The 17,577-nt window shown below is 41.3% G+C and overlaps 2 protein-coding genes across 2 annotated transcripts; both read right to left on the reverse strand.

The window, feature by feature from the left end:
- Positions 1–4,732: 4,732 nt before the first annotated feature.
- Positions 4,733–5,734, reverse strand: LOC134405438 (olfactory receptor 14I1-like). Its single transcript, XM_063136684.1, has one exon. The coding sequence runs from the start codon at positions 5,732–5,734 to the stop codon at positions 4,733–4,735; it is 1,002 nt and encodes a 333-aa protein (XP_062992754.1).
- Positions 5,735–13,198: 7,464 nt separating this feature from the next.
- On the reverse strand, positions 13,199–14,179 carry LOC134405439 (olfactory receptor 14C36-like). Its single transcript, XM_063136685.1, has one exon. The coding sequence runs from the start codon at positions 14,177–14,179 to the stop codon at positions 13,199–13,201; it is 981 nt and encodes a 326-aa protein (XP_062992755.1).
- Between the last annotated feature and the right edge of the window lie 3,398 nt (positions 14,180–17,577).

The following is a 17,577-nucleotide window of genomic DNA, read 5'->3' on the forward strand; positions in this document are numbered from 1 at the left end:
AACTTTGATGAGCTAGATGCTTCTCATAGGCACTGGAAAAGATGCCGATGCATCTTAAAAGTGCAGATGCCCTGCCCTCTTTTGTATCTGGTCACTCTAGTATAGCTCCTGCACCTTTAACTGTTGTGATGAAGAGGGAATTTCACTAGGTTCTCCAAATATAGAAATGACTCCTGCTGAAATTCCCTTTTCTTTGCAACTGTTAAAGATACAGGAGCCCTGTCCTTCTTTTCATATGGTCACCCTAGTGATATGTTCACAGCCTATGTTAATTGATGCTACATGCCTCCTTAACATGCAGTCTCAGGGGTTGTGAGCAGAGAAGGAAGAGTGGAAATAACAACAGACATCAGAGCTTGAGTTAAACAAGGTCTGCTTTATTAAACAGCAGTCATTCACCCCCTCCCTGGATCTCCATATGGCAAGTGTGGGAATCTATTCTTTTCCTGCAGGCAACTAGCCTGCATTATGGGCAAGCCACTCTGCCAAAGCTAGGTGGCTGAACGTGATCCCTATCATACGCTACATGTCTGTATACAATGGGCAGAGGCCATCCTGCATCACCCCCACCCTTTGCTGTACAACTCTGAGTAGGTGAGGCAGGATGAGGTAAACCATATCAGCCCCTGAACATCAGGCCTCTGGATTTACCAATCACCATAAATGTGCCAGTGACTGCTGACCACACCTGTTCTCCGAAAATTCCCACACAAACCCTGGCCGGATCTACACTACTGCTTTAAAGCGCTTTATAACAGTTTTATAATGCTTTAAAGCAGTTAAAGCACTTTATAACTGTTATAAAGCGCTTTAAAGCAGTAGTGTAGATCCGGCCAGGTCAATTCCAAATCAACCTATTTAACCAGCTCCCCTCTAACTTACCAATATCCTGTACGGAGGAGGTGAAAAACCTTTCACAACAGCCAAATCAAGGCATGTAAACATTCCTACTCAGACCTCCTAAAGGAGCCACTATGTAATCCCATACTGTTTAGAGGGAGGGGGCCAGGAAGCAGAGGCCAAATTGGCAGAGTGAGCTGTTATAGGCCAGCTCTATTGCTCAAATGTGGTGTGCATGCTCAGTATGCTTGTCACACCTCTTCCTCTTCCTTCCCACCCACAAATGCTGCCTTCTCTCCCCTCAGACATTCCAGCTGGGCAGGAAATGGGCTTGTGAGTACTCCTTGATTTGGTACTGCTTTTGGTGTTTAAGTAGTGGCAGAAGGCTTTAGCACCTTTTGCTGGAATTCCAGCTCTGCTTTGTCTTGGAAAAGTGGACAGGTCAAGGTCATTCACATGGTACTAAACCTCCACAGCAGAATATTGTAACTCTCTCTATTTGGGGCTGTCTTTTAAAAGCACACAAAAAGGTAAATTACTGTAATGTGCTACCACCAAAGTGTTGTCTAGGACATTCCTGTTCAATCATCACTGGCCACCTAATGGGAACCATACTGCAACACATTTGGAAGGCTCTATGGAGCAGATGTCCCCAGGGAAGTCCACTGATATAGACACTTTTCACTTAGCAGTCACATAGATGGCATGGTATATACAACCACTTTCACACACTGAAAGAATGCATAGAGCTGGACATGTATTACCTTCCCATCAACATGTGACCCCTCAGAGAGACCTTTGTGAGAGACTCATTAGTCTGTGCTAATTTTGCTGCTTCATTGAGGATAGATCCCTACTCTCTGCTGCTTGTTTTCATTGCCTTATGCTGATTTTTATTTTCTGCTTATTATTTTGTATGGTTTTGCTTATATAATAATTTGTCTCTGTGCTTGATTTCTTCTTGATTTTCATATTGAGCTGCGTTGAGTCCTGAAAGAAATGTAGGGGGATAACTTTTCAAGATATGAACAAATTCAATAAAAATAAATTACCAATGATAGCACATCAAGTTTATATATTTATACTTTTTTAAAAACTGTAGATTTATAAACTGGATGTGCTATTGTTGTTTGTTTTGTTTTTCTTTTGGAGTACTGCATCATGTTCATCACATCACCTACATATGAGTTTATTTAAATATAATAAATGAAATTTGAGGTGATAAATTACAGTATAAGTTTCCTATGATGTACCTTTGAATTTTAATTTCAAACCAACCTATACACATATAAGACAATAGGGCTGGATTTGACATCAGTAGCAAGTGAATTTGCCAATGATTAATTGCATGGAATTCGGGTCAGTCAGATGAGGTCTCCTGTCTCCCTTTAATTTAAATGTTGGAGAAATGGTCTTGTCTATAAATGCCTTTCTTTGTGTTGTGACATGCTCTGGATAAATTGGTTGTTTATTAAAGACACTTTAAAAAGCCGGCTCTCTATTGGTTCTGGGAACATACTATGCTGCAATTATGTAACCCAAACTCACTCTCTTCCAATCATTGACTCTTATTTGCCTGCTGCCTCAGGTTGCCTGTGTGTGAAATGGGTTTCTTCCTTTCCCACCTCTCTTTGCTTTCAGTAAGTGGGCTCTCCCACAAACAGATTTTTCTGTGTTAATTCTGGAGAGGTTTCTCAGAGGGGGTGATCCCCTTGGCTCTGCCTCCAGTGAAACCACATTCCACCTCACCAATTAGGGTTAGGTAACTGAGGTTTGGGGTGGGGGCACTCATAACTGCATCACACTTTAAATCCCTGGTGCCTAAACTTATTCTTTTTTATTTTATTTTTATTTTTATTGTGAATATCAATAAACAAAACAGAAATAAAGCGTGAAAAAGAGGGAGGGAACACCATAGATTGTGTATGTAGAATTATCATTTCCATCATATAAATTGGAGGAGGGGAAAAAAAGGGAGAAAGTTATACAAAGGTTTCAAGAAAAGCAGACCAAATATCCATATATTGATCCTCTTGCAAATTGTGTCTATATATACTCGTTCAAAAGTTGATAATGTTATTAGGTCCTTGATCCATTGCATTATAGGAGGTGTAAATTTATCCTTCCAATGCGATAATATAAGTCTTTTGGCTGTCATAAGGGCTCTGAAGATCCATCTGTGCTGACCATGCATTAACTTCCAGGAAACTGGTAGATAATTTAGAAGGACATGCACATTCTTCCATATTATAGATTGTTTCAGTACAAAGTTTATCCTTATTATAACCTCCTCCCCAAAGGGGGCAACTACTGGGCCTCGCCAAAGATATGACTTAAGCATTAGATGTACTGCATCTCCAGCAATTATGCAAGTTAGACAAACCCTTATTGAAAAGACATTGTGGAGCCCAATAAACCCCAAACAAAACTTTTTGCTTATCCTTGGCAGTTCTCCAAACTATACTCTGGCACCTGCAGCCAGAGCCAGCTAGAACACGCTTGGAATAATTAATCTGTTTATTCCATGGATCTCTTCCTTTTTTCCTCAGGACAATAGGCCAGGAAAAATTGAGAGGGGGAGGAAATAATTATTTTATTCTCCAGGTCTTTTTTTTTTCTCCTCAGAGAATTAGGACAGGAATAGGGGGTGGGGAGAATTTACTCACAGTGCAAGCCTATGAATGTTTACTCATAAATTAATCCAATCATATTCAATATCTGTTATTTCTTTTATTCCATATTACAAAGGCAATGAATTGCAATTTTAAAACCCAGCTTCAGCAGGAGCTTCATCTTCAAATACTTCATCTTTTTTTTATCTTTAGACTAGTACTTCACATGCACTGGGTTTCCTAGGTTTACAGGCCCCAAGTGTCTCAGTTTGCTCTTACTTGCACACATAGCAGTCCTACTTTCCTGGTTCTGCCTGTACTGGTTCAAAAGTAACTTTTTTCTAAAGAAAGTGTCCTGTCTGTTTAATCTATACATCAAGGAAATGCTTGTGTGGTGACTCTACCTTGTTTGAAAGTGACCTTACACTAGTTTGAATTTGGCTAATATATGTGATATTAAAAAAAACTAAACTAAACTAATCAATATATTATTTATTTCAGAATATATGGTTAGGATGGCAGTTTTAATGTGAGATATACCGTTATTTTTCTTTCTGAGATCTTAACATGTGGGATGCAGCCTGTCCACCTAGAAATACGGTTTGCCCCTTCTGTGCCTCCCCTGATTTTTTTTTAATGGTGCAAACGCTGCTTTCAGTGCTGGCTACATCTCAGAAATTGAGGCCTCATCTAAACCAAGCAGTATATTCCACTGTGAAAATGGTATGAAAGCAGTAAATAAAAGGCAGGAGCCACATTACTGCTTTATTAGCGGTATTTTGCACAGGCAGCCACTAGAGCAGTGGGATGTCACGTGCCACATGTTGGGCACCTGTGAACTGTCCAGTGGCTTGCCACCTAGGGTGATCCGGTCAGGAGCCAGCAGGGTTTGGCAAGCAGTGTGTGAGGTGGTCAAATTTAAGTTCATCCATTGTTATATAGATTTGGACCCCAAAATTGGCTGTAGGGGGAGGATTCTAATCCCTTTCCCCAAAGTGTTCCAAATCCAGATCAATCCCTCATAAAGCTATGATATGATAATTTATTGTTATTTATTTGATTTATACCCTGCCTTTCTATCAAGAGTTGGCTCTCATTCTTGATTGCCAAAGAGTAATTAATGCAATTAGATCTTTATTTGGCTATCTATCCTGTAGGCATGAAGAATTTGATCTGGACTGGCACCACACTGGGGAGGAAGACTTAAAGCCCCTATCCACCTCCACTATGGTTCTGATCATAGTGAAAAAAGAGTATGGTGGCTACATCTTAAAAAGAAGTCATACTTTGTCTCTGATCATACTGTTACGCAGAATACATTTTTTCAGAAAAAAGAATGGAGGGTAGCTCAAACCCAATAGCTTCGACAGAGCATGTTTTATATCCTTGTTCCTCATGCTGTAGATTAAAGGATTCATCAAAGGAGGGACCATGGTATATATCAGAGTAAATTCCAAATCCAGCTGTGAAGCAGAATTAGAGGTGGGCTTGAGGTAAGCAAAATATCCAGTAAATACAAATATGGAGAAAACAATGAGATGGGGAAGGCAAGTGGAGAAAGCTTTTTGCCTTCCCTGCATTGAGGGAATTCTCAGAACTGCCTTAAAGATGTGCACGTAAGTCACAACAATGAAAATAAAGCAGCCTAACCCAATGGTACAACTTAAGAAAATAACCCCAATTTCAATCCGGTACAAGTCAGAGCAGGCAAGCTTAAGTAACTCTGGGATTTCACAGAAAAACTGATTGACAATATTGGAGCAAAAGGAGGGTGCAAAGGCGCCTCCGGTGTGTAACACACCATAGAAAAAACTAATGACCCATACAGCAATAACCATTTGAATGCAGGCTTGCTTATTCATCAACATCTCATACTGTAACGGTTTGCAAATGGCAACATATCGATCATACGCCATGACTGTCAGAAGGGAGAAATCAGATGCTGCAAATAACACAAAAAAGAGAACTTGAGCAACACATCCCGGATATGAAATGTGTCTCCAGTTCATAAGGGAATTGGCCATGGTTTGGGGGTAAATGACTGAAACTTGGCCCACATCCCCTATAGCCAGATTCATCAGAAAGAAATACATAGGGCTGTGTAAGTGATGGTCAGAGGCAACTGCAGAGATAATGAGAAGATTTCCTGCAACTGCTGCAAGGTAAAAAACAAGGAATGCAAAGAAGTGCAGAAACTGCAGTTCCCGGACATTTGAGAATTCCAGAAGAAGAAATTCTGGCAGAGATGATTCATTCATTAAATTTTGCTCCTTTAGAAGCATGTTGCCTTTAGAAGGAAACAGAGAGACAGTGATTACAATGGCATTTTCATTTTGAAACAAGTGGAGCTGTATTGACTAAAATATTAACTTCATGCTGACATGAGTAGGAGTAGGAGTATCAGCAACATCAGCTATAACACTAGCAACACCTGTAGCAATACCGTACCTAAATATTTGTAAGAAAGCATTGTTTTTGTTTTTTTCTAATATATTCATATTGATTTATGTTTTCTAATTTTTCATTTGAAATCACTGCGGGGGGCACCCAAAAGGGTTGTAAAATATATCCAGCCTTTAGTGGGCTAGAAAAAATGATTTAAATTTCAAGGGAGGACTTAGGTTTCCAGTTCATAATAACAAGGACAACTTTCCTAGGGTGGTCATATGAAAAGGAGGACAGGGCTTCTGTATCTTTAACAGTTGTAGAAAAAAAGGGAATTCTACAGCACATGGTGAAGTTTCCTCTTCAGCACAACTGTTAAACCTGCAGGAGACCAGCCTTCTTTTGCATCTGGTCAAGAGGGCAGGGGTCCCGCAGCTCTAACTGTTGTGATGAAAAGGGAATTTCACCAGGTGCTTCATGCATAGAAATGACACCTGCTGAAATTCACTTTTCTCTATTACAGTTAAAGATACAGGTGCCCTGTTTTCCTTTTCCTATGGTCACCACAAACTCCTCCCCACAATTCTCCATTTCTTCTGGATGGTTTACACAAACTCATCCACACATTCAATGTCACACCAATGAGTTCTTCATTATTTGTTAACTCACCCCAACTACCTCCAGAACTACACAACCACAAATACAGAAACTTGGTAAAAAAAACCTTCACTGCTTTGTTGAAATTTACAGACAACCAGCTGTTCAAATTGGTTATATGGTCAGAGGAGGAAATAATAGTGCCTGGTGCATATTGGAGATGAGGGAGTCAGTATAAATAACAAGAGAAAAGAAAATGAGAGGGGAAATGAATGTTGTAAACATTCACACAAAAGGAGTAACTGAGTGAGAAAGACAACATTTCAGGCCTGTTCAGAAGGTTAAGACTGTTGGTTAAGGCTTTTGGGCCATAGCTAGACCTAAGGTTTATCCCTGGATCGTCCAGGGGTCAAACCTGTTCATCTAGGTGACACACAGGGGATCCAGTGCTCAGGCAGGGGCAAACCCTGGATGATCCCAGGATAAACCTTAGGTCTAGGTGTGGCCTTGGTTAAGCAGCAGCATTTATGGTGTTGTGTGCAATGTGTTTTGCTAAACCCTGGTCACTTTCTAACCCCAGTGAGACTGTCCGCAGCAAGGTTAGTGGCTCTAGTGTGGCTTAAAGTGTTGTGTGTGACAGCATGGTTTGTGGTTAGTGCTAACCTGAGAGAACCACTGTTTCACTAACCACAGTCTCTGAAGTGTTGTCTGAACAGGTCCTTCAAATTCTATGCGATATAATTACTACCCTGGTGCAAAAAAAAACACATATGTATACATTTTCAGGCTCAAACAAGGGATACAGTAAGTTATTTAATAATATGAATATAGCCATCAGGAATACTAGTCTCAGTGGTGACGAATGGATTCAGCGGCTCAGATAGCTTCCTTAGGGTTCTAACTTGTACTGACTGAAAGTCAAAGGGGATTTACCACCCCACTGAAAAAGGAAGCACCAGTCTCCATTGACTAGTCCTGATAGCTATATGGTAGTCTCAGAGACAGAATGCCCATGTACACCGGTTGCTGGAGAATTTGGATGGGAGGGAGGTATTGCACTCATGCCCTGCTTGTGGGTTGCCTGTAGGCAAACACAACGTTGAACTAGATGGATGTTTGGTCTGATCCAGCATGGTTGTTCTTATTTCCATATGTGATATCAAAGCAATAGAACAGCAAATACTATCTAATATCAGACAATCATTTCAGATAATATTTACTAGGGATGTGCAAATCACACAGCCCAACGGCACCAGTTAGAAATTTGTACAATGTCATCAAATCCATTTCAGTTCCCCTTAAAATTATGCCTTTTAAATTTCTTCAAAATTCTTACTTGTAGAGGTTCTCTCCAGGTTAACATTAAATTTAATTTAAAATCAAATTCCAGTTGCAGCTGTTGATGCTGATGGTGGACCCCTATGACTCAAGATATTACATTCATCAGTTCTAGTAATCATGACTTTGTCTTGAATTTTCAACAAAGATTCGAAGATCCAGGAAAAACAAACAAACTTACATTGTTAGAACAAATTAGAGATTCCTGAAATGATGAGAAAAGTTTTAAGCACACTAGCAGTTTTCTTCACATGTGTTTCTCAGTTACAGACGCACTTTTTCCTTCCGTGGTGTTAGTTGATTGTGTATGTGTCCAGACACACATGGCATTTTCTACAAGTCCTCCTATTCTTGGATTTATAATGGCAATAAGCAGTTGTCAATGCAAAGAGGAGATTTATTAATATCCCATTTACATTCCTAGAGATTTGCTCTCACAGGAATCCAACAGAGTTCAACACTAGAAGCTTACAGAATATAATTACCTGTAATTTTGCCAAAGTGGTTAAGAAAGACTGGCGTTCCTTGGACAAAAGTGAAGGAGCATGAAACAGTTCCTCCCCCCACCCCACTGCCCCCACCCCAATCCATGATGAGTAGTGGAGTTATCTAATTTTACTTATTCTAGTATGCAGCAAGCCAGCCCTGTTGCATTTGGGAGACCTTATGTTCCTTCTGCTGAGTGGGGGCCTGGGCTTCTGCCCCAAAGTTTTGTCCTGACTAGGGTGACCAACTGCCAGGATTTCCTTAGATTTGTCCTGGGTTTTGTTCTATCCAGGTTGTCAGGGGGTTTTCTGTAATTTTCTATAATGTCCTGTAATGACACGCTTTCCCCTTAAAGGCTTCCATTAGCATGACAGTGAAGAATGATACACTTTCTGGAGGTGCATCATTTTCCCCCACCCCACCCCAACTGCTCCAAGGGGAAAGTGTGCCATTCCTGGACATTGTAGAAAAGGCCCCAATTGGAGCAATGGGGGGAGGAAATGCTTTCCCATCCTCCACTTTAATTGGGGGCTTTAAGGTGGGGGGAATGATGTGCTTTCTAGAGGCCCCAGAAAGCCATTTCCCACCCACCCACCCCAATGGGAGTCCTCTTTAACCCTAGCCCTCACAGCACTGCTGTCCATGATCTCTGGGTTACTTATTTCCCCCTTTTTTACCACCAGGCTCTAGACCAGGGGGTATGCAATTATGTAGATGCTGGTGGCTCTGATGTCAGTGGATGTTCTCCTATTCCAGCCCCTCCTTGCCATCTCCTGGGCCATATTTGGCACTGTGGGCCCAGTCCGTGGCAGGCTCATAGCCCTCTTTGAGGTCAACAGCATCATCACACACTGTGCCCCACACTTCCTCATACAACACTTCCAGCCACCCTCTGCCTGCTTGGCTCCTGGGCCCCACCAGCTGCATCTGCATCTGTGGTTGTTGTGCCAAGTTGGGTAGTGCCAAACATATCACGAGGAGGAAGTTCAGGTGATGCACTGCCAGAGGGAGCATCATTGGTCCAAGGGTGACAGAGATATATGGGGAATGCAAGAAACCTGGTTAAAAGAGGCAAGGCTTTCTGGGGAAGGAAAAGGTGAAAGAAACTTCCTGCTACAAGTGAAGGGGGCAAAGATCCAGGTTTCAGATTTAAGGGAAGGGGTTATTTATTTATTGCGTTTTTATACTGCCCAATAACCAAAGATACCTTTCAGCCTGCTCCAGAAAGTTACAGGACAGGGTTGAATGTCCCTGGGAGATCCTAATGTGGTCAGTCCCCTACCTCCCGGCAAGAGCACAGATCTGCCCACAGGACTAGGCACCTTCTGGGTTTTGCCATGCTTGGGATAGGTGGTGGGACATAAAACCATACAGACAGATAGGTTCTATTATTAATTATTTTGTTTGATTTAATAAACATGTATACATCGCTTTCCCATAAGAAACCCTTAAGGCACATTGGATAGAAAAACAAAACCCAACCCACTTAAAAATACTAACAAATAATAACAACAACAACAACAACAACAACAACAGGTCAGGAATGCTGGGACATATGCTGAGTTTTTAACTGACCCCAGAATAGTTGTTTTAAATGGATATTGTTGTTTTTATGCTTTTGATGGTTTTAAATTTTTGTATATTTGTTTTTAAAGTTCACTGGTTTTAACCTTTGTAAACCACCCAGAGAGCTTCAGCTATGGGGTGGTATATAAATGTAATAAATAAATAAATGTTCTCCAAATGTTCTTTCAACTATAGCCCAGATATTGTAATTACTACACCAGCTTCAAGAAGCAATGGTAGAGGATGGATTGCACTTTTGCCTTCAATGGCCTCCACAATTAAGGATGGATAAATCTGTGAAGTTTTCCTCTGCTCAGTTTCTCATTTTTACCTGTGTTAAAGAAGCTGGTGGAGGTTTAGCACATTGTCTAGCTGATTCCTATGAAGATTGCCTCCACACTGCAGCTGCCCTGCAAGTTCAGAAGATGCCAACTATCTTCATAGATTAAATTAATCCTAAATTAATTCCATCCCACCTCTGCATTAATATGTGATTTTTTAAAAAAAAAATCTGTGTAGAAATCATTCATATTTTTGTGCAAATGTATCTTTAATGGATCCAGTTTTTATGCAGTTCTTGAAATATATTAGGGAGTGTGCAAATAATTCATGCTCATGTAACATGGTTCCATGCATACTTTCTCCTAATGTATAAATATATGTGTACATTTTTCCTACGATATGTACACATTTCTCCTTATATACATTGTTTGATTTGTGAACTGCATCACACATTTCAGGTAAGTGTGAATATCACTGTATCACTTCATCTCATTTGCGAGAAGGTTTGTGAAGGGCCAACTAGGTAGGTCTTCATAAAATGTGAACCAAACACATTTCTTACCTGTCCCTATCGAAATCAGGCACTATGAAATAGATGGTCAAATGAAAGGGCTACAGAATTTTAGCATATGAAGAAGTCTATGGAAAGCCAAATCCAAGTTTACTCTAGTACTTCTCACATGAGGAAAGTGACTCTTTCCTATACTTCTCAATTAAAAGAGGTGGCTGACCAGTTGTTGTGGTTTCCTATATTTACTGGAAATAGCTCAAGCTACAAGACATGGTTTTCTTGCTTCCTCTTATGTTATCCTCATAACAACTCGATAAAGACCCTATCCAGATGGCATGCTAAGCCACAGTGGTTGAACAATTTGAACTAAACATTGTGGCTTAGTGTGTCATGTGATCCATTCCTAACCATGGTGGCTACTTAACCATGGTTTAAACATGTTGACTAACCATTTGCTGCAAAAAGGTTCTTGGCCTAACCATGGCTTGGCATGTTGTCTGAAGAGTCCCAAAGAAGGTTAGCCTGAAATATCATTTTGGATCAAAGGTCATACAGTACAACTTATGGCTCAATGGAGAGGAGTAGGATTATGTACACTGCCTTGGGTTCCTTAAGAAGAAAGAAGGCAGGATATAAATGCAATATTAAATAAATAAATAAATAAATAGCATGTGGATTCAAAGCTCCTTCAATACTTTAACCATGCTGCTACACTAACTTACACTGTTTGCAGTAATCGTAGTAGAAGCTGTGACATGAAAAAAAACAAAAACTTTGGGGGTAAAGGGAGAACTGGCCTCAGAGGAAGCACATATACTTTCAGTGCTAAAGGGGCAGTTTCCTTCACTACTATGTTGATCCATCACTCAGCCCCAGCTGGCCAAGGAATGGTGCCTACCCTATTCACTTATTTCTGCTGTCAGGAATCTCAGCACTATGGCAGCATGTCTAAGCAATCTTGGTTTGGAGGTGGGGTCTATTCAATGCTTTTGCCCTGTAATTTCTGCACAGAAAATCATTCCCCTACTCCACACATCCCACATTTAAGCCTGTAAAATGTCCACAGCATACATATTAGATGGGACATCAAGTGAGGCCAAAGTTGTCTTGGTCCTGCCAAATCATTGGGTGGAATCCAACAGGATGCTTATACCACTACTGAGTCTCTTGTTCCCTGTTGATTCTGTTGCACAAACTGTGGGCCCCACTGATTCTGCTTGAGCAACAGAGATAGTCTTTCTCAGTTAAAGCCCTAGAATAAGCAGAAACACTTAATTCTTGATTGGAACAGGTTGGCAGAGCTCCCTTATATGAGGTCTGCTGACCAGTCCCTTTCCAGGAATCAGCATTTTCACACATTTCTAGTTGCACCAGAAGTGCTAAATCTTCCTTTCATGAGCAATGAGTGCCTCTTCTGGATGGGAATTGATGGGGCATCAGAGAATCAGTGGAGGACTGAGCACATCATTGATTTCTGCCAATTGTAACCCCAAATGCAGCAGAGCAGAGTAGGCAAAAGAGCATTGAGCAGGGGGTTGGACTTGATGTCCTTATAGGCCCCTTCCAAATCTACTATTCTATGACTCTATGATCATTTGCCTACAATTGATAAGGGAGTTCCATTCTCGATATTCGTACTGTTGTGTCTGTGATGCCACAATATGGTGTGCTATGGCTGCTGTGAAATAGGAAGGACGGGAGACAGGGCTGCATTTTATTTTATTTTATTTTATTACAAACATCCTTATTCCAGTATTTATTAAATTTCATTGGTGTTTTAAAAAACAGCAAATTAATAGTCAACAGAAGAGGGGGAAATCAAGAAAACGCCCTCAATATCAGCACAAGAAACAGAAAAAGGATATGTAGCATTCATAATTACAGACTCCCTGGGGGGTTGTTAGAAATATCCAAAAAGACAACCAGCAGGATGCTGAATACACCTCTCTTGGAAGGAAGTTCCAAAGCACTGGGCTGCCACAAAGAAGGCCCTGCACCCTCTTGAAATGAATTTAGATGAGGGACAAACAAGAGCAGGACTTCCTCAGAAGGAATGAATGAAATCTTTATTGCTAAAAGCAATAAGCCATCACAATTTGACATAATAAAAACAAGTAAAGAGATAAGCTAAAATAAATAAGTTAAATAAATAAAAAATTATAATATAAAATAAAATGAAAATAGTGAACACAAATGGAATATAAAGATACTCTGGTTTCTCTTCAGATTGTATAAATCTTTCACCTCAGAAGATCGTAAGTGTGGGGGGGGGGTGTGGCCTTAGCTAGACCTAAGGTTTATCCCGGGATCGTCCTGGGGTCAACTCTGCCTGCTCCTGAGATATCCGTGTGTCATTTACACGAACAGGGATGACCCCGGGATGCTCCCAGGATAAACCTTAGGTCTAGCTAAGGCCTCTCTCTGTTGTGAGTGTGTGTGTGTGTGTGTGTGTGTGTGTGTGTGTGTGTGAAGAATGTTTTTATTTTGCCTCTCAATGCAGCAGATCAAAACATTCTATGACCCACAGAAAACCCTACAGGGAAATATAGTATTGCAGCCTCCTTATGGTTATACACAGAATTCATCTTTGCAGAACAAGAATAGAGAAGTTATTCCTAGAAAAGTATCTCAAAACCAATAGCTTAGATAGCGAACGTTTTATCTCCTTGTTCCTCATGCTGTAGATTATTGGATTCATCAATGGTGGGACCATGGAATATATCAGAGTAAATGCCAAATCCAGATGTGAGGTGGAATTAGAAGTGGGCTTGAGGTAAGAAAAATATCCCGTGGATGCAAATATGGAGAAAACAACGAGATGGGGAAGGCATGTGGAGAAAGCTTTTTGCCTTCCCTGCACAGAGGGGATTCTCAGCACTGCCATGAAGATGTGTACATAACTCACAACAATAAAAACAAAACAGCCTAACCCAACACTAGCGCTTAACACAACAGCACCAATTTCTATTAGGTACAAGTCAGAGCAGGCAAGCTTAAGTAACTCTGGGATTTCACAGAAAAACTGATTGACAACATTTGAGCAAAAGGGGGATGCAAAGGTGCCTCCAGTGTGTAACACACCATAGAAAATGCTGACAATCCATACAGCACACATCATTTGAATGCAGGCTTGCTTATTCATCAACATCTCATATTGTAATGGTTTGCAAATAGCAATGTACCGATCGTACGCCATGACTGTCAGAAGAGAGAAATCAGCTGCTAAAAAAAAGAGAAACAGGAAGACTTGAGCAACACATCCAGAATAAGAAATATGTCTCGAATTTAAGAGAGCATTGAACATGGATTTGGGGAAAATGACTGAAACTTGGCCCACATCCTGCATGGCCAAGTTCATCAGAAAAAAGTACATGGGGGTATGTAAGCGGTGATTAGAGACAACTGCAGAGATGATGAGGACATTTCCTGCCACTGCTGCCAGGTAGAAAACAAGAAAGGCAAGGAAGTGCAGAATCTGCAGTTCTCGAATTTTTGAGAATTCCAGGAGAAGAAAGTCAGACACAGAGGATTCATTCATTAAATTTTGCTCATTCAAAAGCATCTTGCCTAGAGAATGAAACAAAGACAGTGGTTAGAAAGAGGGGTTAATATTGTATAAAATGTTTTAAACTGTTATCAGTCATCATCATCATCATCAGATGCTAATGCTGATAAAAATTACAGACTTGTTATTTTGTGTCAATGTCATTAGTCACTGTTTTATTTATTTATTTATTTATTTAAGGATTTTTATGCCGCCATTCAGCCAAAAAAGGCTCTCACGGCAGCTTACAAAAGTATTTCTTGACAGTCCCTGCCCACAGGCTTACAATCTAAAAGACATGACACAAAAGGAAAGGGGATTGGGAGGGAGGAGGAGGAGCGGGGAAAGGAAAGCAAACTCAGGCACTACAATCTTAGTTGGAAAGTTCAGCAGTTACAGGTGACAGCAGGAGGGAGGGGGCTCTCAGCTGGAGCTGGACCCAGGCACGGTGGAGAGGTGCCTGGCTGCTGCTTCCTCCCTCACTGGTGGCCTCTGCAGAGACAGTTGGCAGCAGGAGGGAGGGGGCTTTCAGCTGGAGCTGGACCCAGGCACGGTGGAGAGGTGCCTGGCTGCTGCTTCCTCCCTCACTGGTGGAAAAACCATGGGATTTAAAATAAATAAAGAGGCAAGAGCCACACTACTGCTTTATAGCGGTACTGGCCTATTGGCCTGAAAATAACAGACAGTCTAGCGATGTCCTACACTACAGCTTTAAAGCACTTTAAAGCACTTTATAAAAGTTTTGACAACTGTGTCCTGGGCCCCAACAGTTGTCGAAACTGTTATAAAGCACTTTAAAGCAGTATTGTAGATCCTGCCCTTAAGTAAGAAACCATAAAAGTTTCAGAAGGATAGGTGCCTATGTTCATGTAGAAGGAGAGTTCTCCAATTTGGGGGAGGGAATAATTTGCTTTCCCTTCCTTTCACACCTGCTCATGGTTTTTCGGTTAAATTGTATCAAAATGCACAGGTCATTAGTGTGTCCCCGGACCAAAAAAAAAAAAAAAAACCCTCCAGAGGTTCAGGCAGATAGGAGCAGGGGCTACAGAATTATGATGCTCCCACTTCATAAAAACAAACAGCAAAAAAACCCAGGGCCATAGCTAGACCTAAGGTTTATCCCAGGATTGTCCTGGGGTCAAACCTGTTCATCTAAGTGCCACACAGGGCATCCAGCGCTCAGGCAGGGATGAACCCAGGATGATCCCAGGATAAACCCTAGGTCTAGCTATGGCCCAGATGTCTCCTCTATTTCCTGCTTATTATACACAAGCTGTCATTTATCATCTTCCCATAACTTCCTGTGTGCCAAGACTTCACCAGAGTTCAGCCAAGGAGTCTGTTTGAAAAACTAGGGTTTTTCTTCTTCAAAAGTAAGTTATGGAGAAACTCTGAGCATGTACTAAACGCCTTTCACTCGCCACTGAAGCTAGAGTTCATGCAAAATGGGAAAAACACCTGAACTCAAATGACAAAACATGCATAGGAGTGGTCTGAAAGTGTAGTCAATTCATTACACTGGCAATGGCTGTGCAATGTATTAAGCTCATGACTACAGATTTATTTCTCAGTAAATATGCAGAAAATCAGGCTGCAAACCTCCCTGCAAAAGAAACTTCTACTGGAATGTTACGCACACATCCCTGGATCTAAGCCTCATTAAACATAATGGGGCTGACCTCTGATTAGGGATATACAGCATTGTAGGAGTAAGCAGTATATTTATCTCTCCACCACTCCACTACCCTCCCCCAAATAACTCCTTTTTTTCTATTAAAGCTTTCTGTTCACAGGAGCATAGGGAACTGTCTTATACAGAGTCAAAATATTGGACCACCAAGTCAAAGATGTGAACCGCCCAGAGAGCTTTGTGAACCGCCCAGAGAGCTTGTGAACCGCCCAGAGAGCTTCGGCTATTGGGCGGTATAAAAATGTAAAAAAAAAAAAAAAAAAAAGATTGTCAACATTGAATGGCAGCAGCTTTCTAGGGTTTCAAACAGCAATCTTTCTTACCCCTACCCGAGATAATGAGGGATTGAATCTGGGGCCATCTGCATGCCAAGGAGTTACAGCCCTTCCTGCTCCTGGTTAATGACATAAGAACATAAGAAGAGCCAAGATGGATCAGACCAAGGGTCCATCAAGCCCAGCATTCTATTAACACAGTGGCCAGCCAGCTGTCAAACAGGAACCCACAGGCAGGACATGAGTGCAACAACAACACCCTTCCACCAGCAAGTGGTGTGCTTAGGCATACTCCCCCTGATATGGAAGTTAGCATGACAGCTGACAAACAAAGGCACCCCAGATACATTCCTCTGTAACCATGTGTAGCACCTTTTCTCAAAGACTTTGATGAATAGGAGAAGAAAACAAACAAACAAACCCTCACTTCTGTTTGTATGAAGTCAATACAGTTCAGAACTTCTCTTGCCTACCAAAGAGAATTCTCTTTGAGAATTCCACAGATATGTGCTCTGGGTGGAACAAAGAAAACTATTATTATTATTATTTATTTATTTATATAGCACCATCGATGTACATGGTGATGTACAGATTACACAGTAAATAGCAAGACCCTGCCGCATAGGCTTACAATCTAATAAAGTTGTAGTAAACAATAAGGAGGGAAAGAGAATGCAAACAGGCACAGGGAAGTGTAAACAGGCACCGGGAAGGGTGAAGCTAACAGTATAGAGTCAGAACAAACTCAAAGTTTAAAAGCTATAGGGAAAAGAAAAGTTTTTAGCTGAGTTTTAAAAGCTGTGATTGAGTTGGTAGTTCTCAAGTGTTCTGGAAGAGCGTTCCAGGCATGAGGGGCAACAGAGGAAAATGGACGAAGCCGAGCAAGGGAAGTAGAGACCCTTGGGCAGGCGAGAAGCATGGCATCAGAGGAGCGAAGAGCACGAGCGGGGCAATAGTGTGAGATGAGAGAGGAGAGATAGGCAGGAGCTAGACCGTGAAAAGCTTTGAAGGTCAACAGGAGAAGTTTATATTGGATTCTGGAGTGAATTGGGAGCCAATGAAGAGATTTCAGAAGTGGAGCGACATGGTCAGAGCGTCGGGCCAGGAAGATGATCTTAGCGGCAGAGTGGTGGACAGAGACCAGCGGACTGATGTGAGATGAGGGGAGGCCAGAGAGAAAGAGGTTGCAGTAGTCCAACCGAGAGATAACCAGTGCGTGAACGAGAGTCTTGGCAGAAGAGACAGACAAAAATGGTCGAATCCTGGCAATATTATACAGGAAGAAACGACAAGATTTAGCTACTGCCTCGATATGAGGAATAAAGGAGAGAGAGGAATCAAATATAAAGCCAAGACTACGAGCTTCCTTGACCGGAGTAAGCGTGACATCGTTGACAGTAAGAGAGAATGAGAGGTGAGGAGAAGGTTTAGGAGGAAAAACAAGAAATACC

The sequence above is a fragment of the Elgaria multicarinata genome, chromosome 11, assembly GCF_023053635.1.
Source record: "Elgaria multicarinata webbii isolate HBS135686 ecotype San Diego chromosome 11, rElgMul1.1.pri, whole genome shotgun sequence".
Lineage (NCBI taxonomy): Eukaryota > Metazoa > Chordata > Lepidosauria > Squamata > Anguidae > Elgaria > Elgaria multicarinata.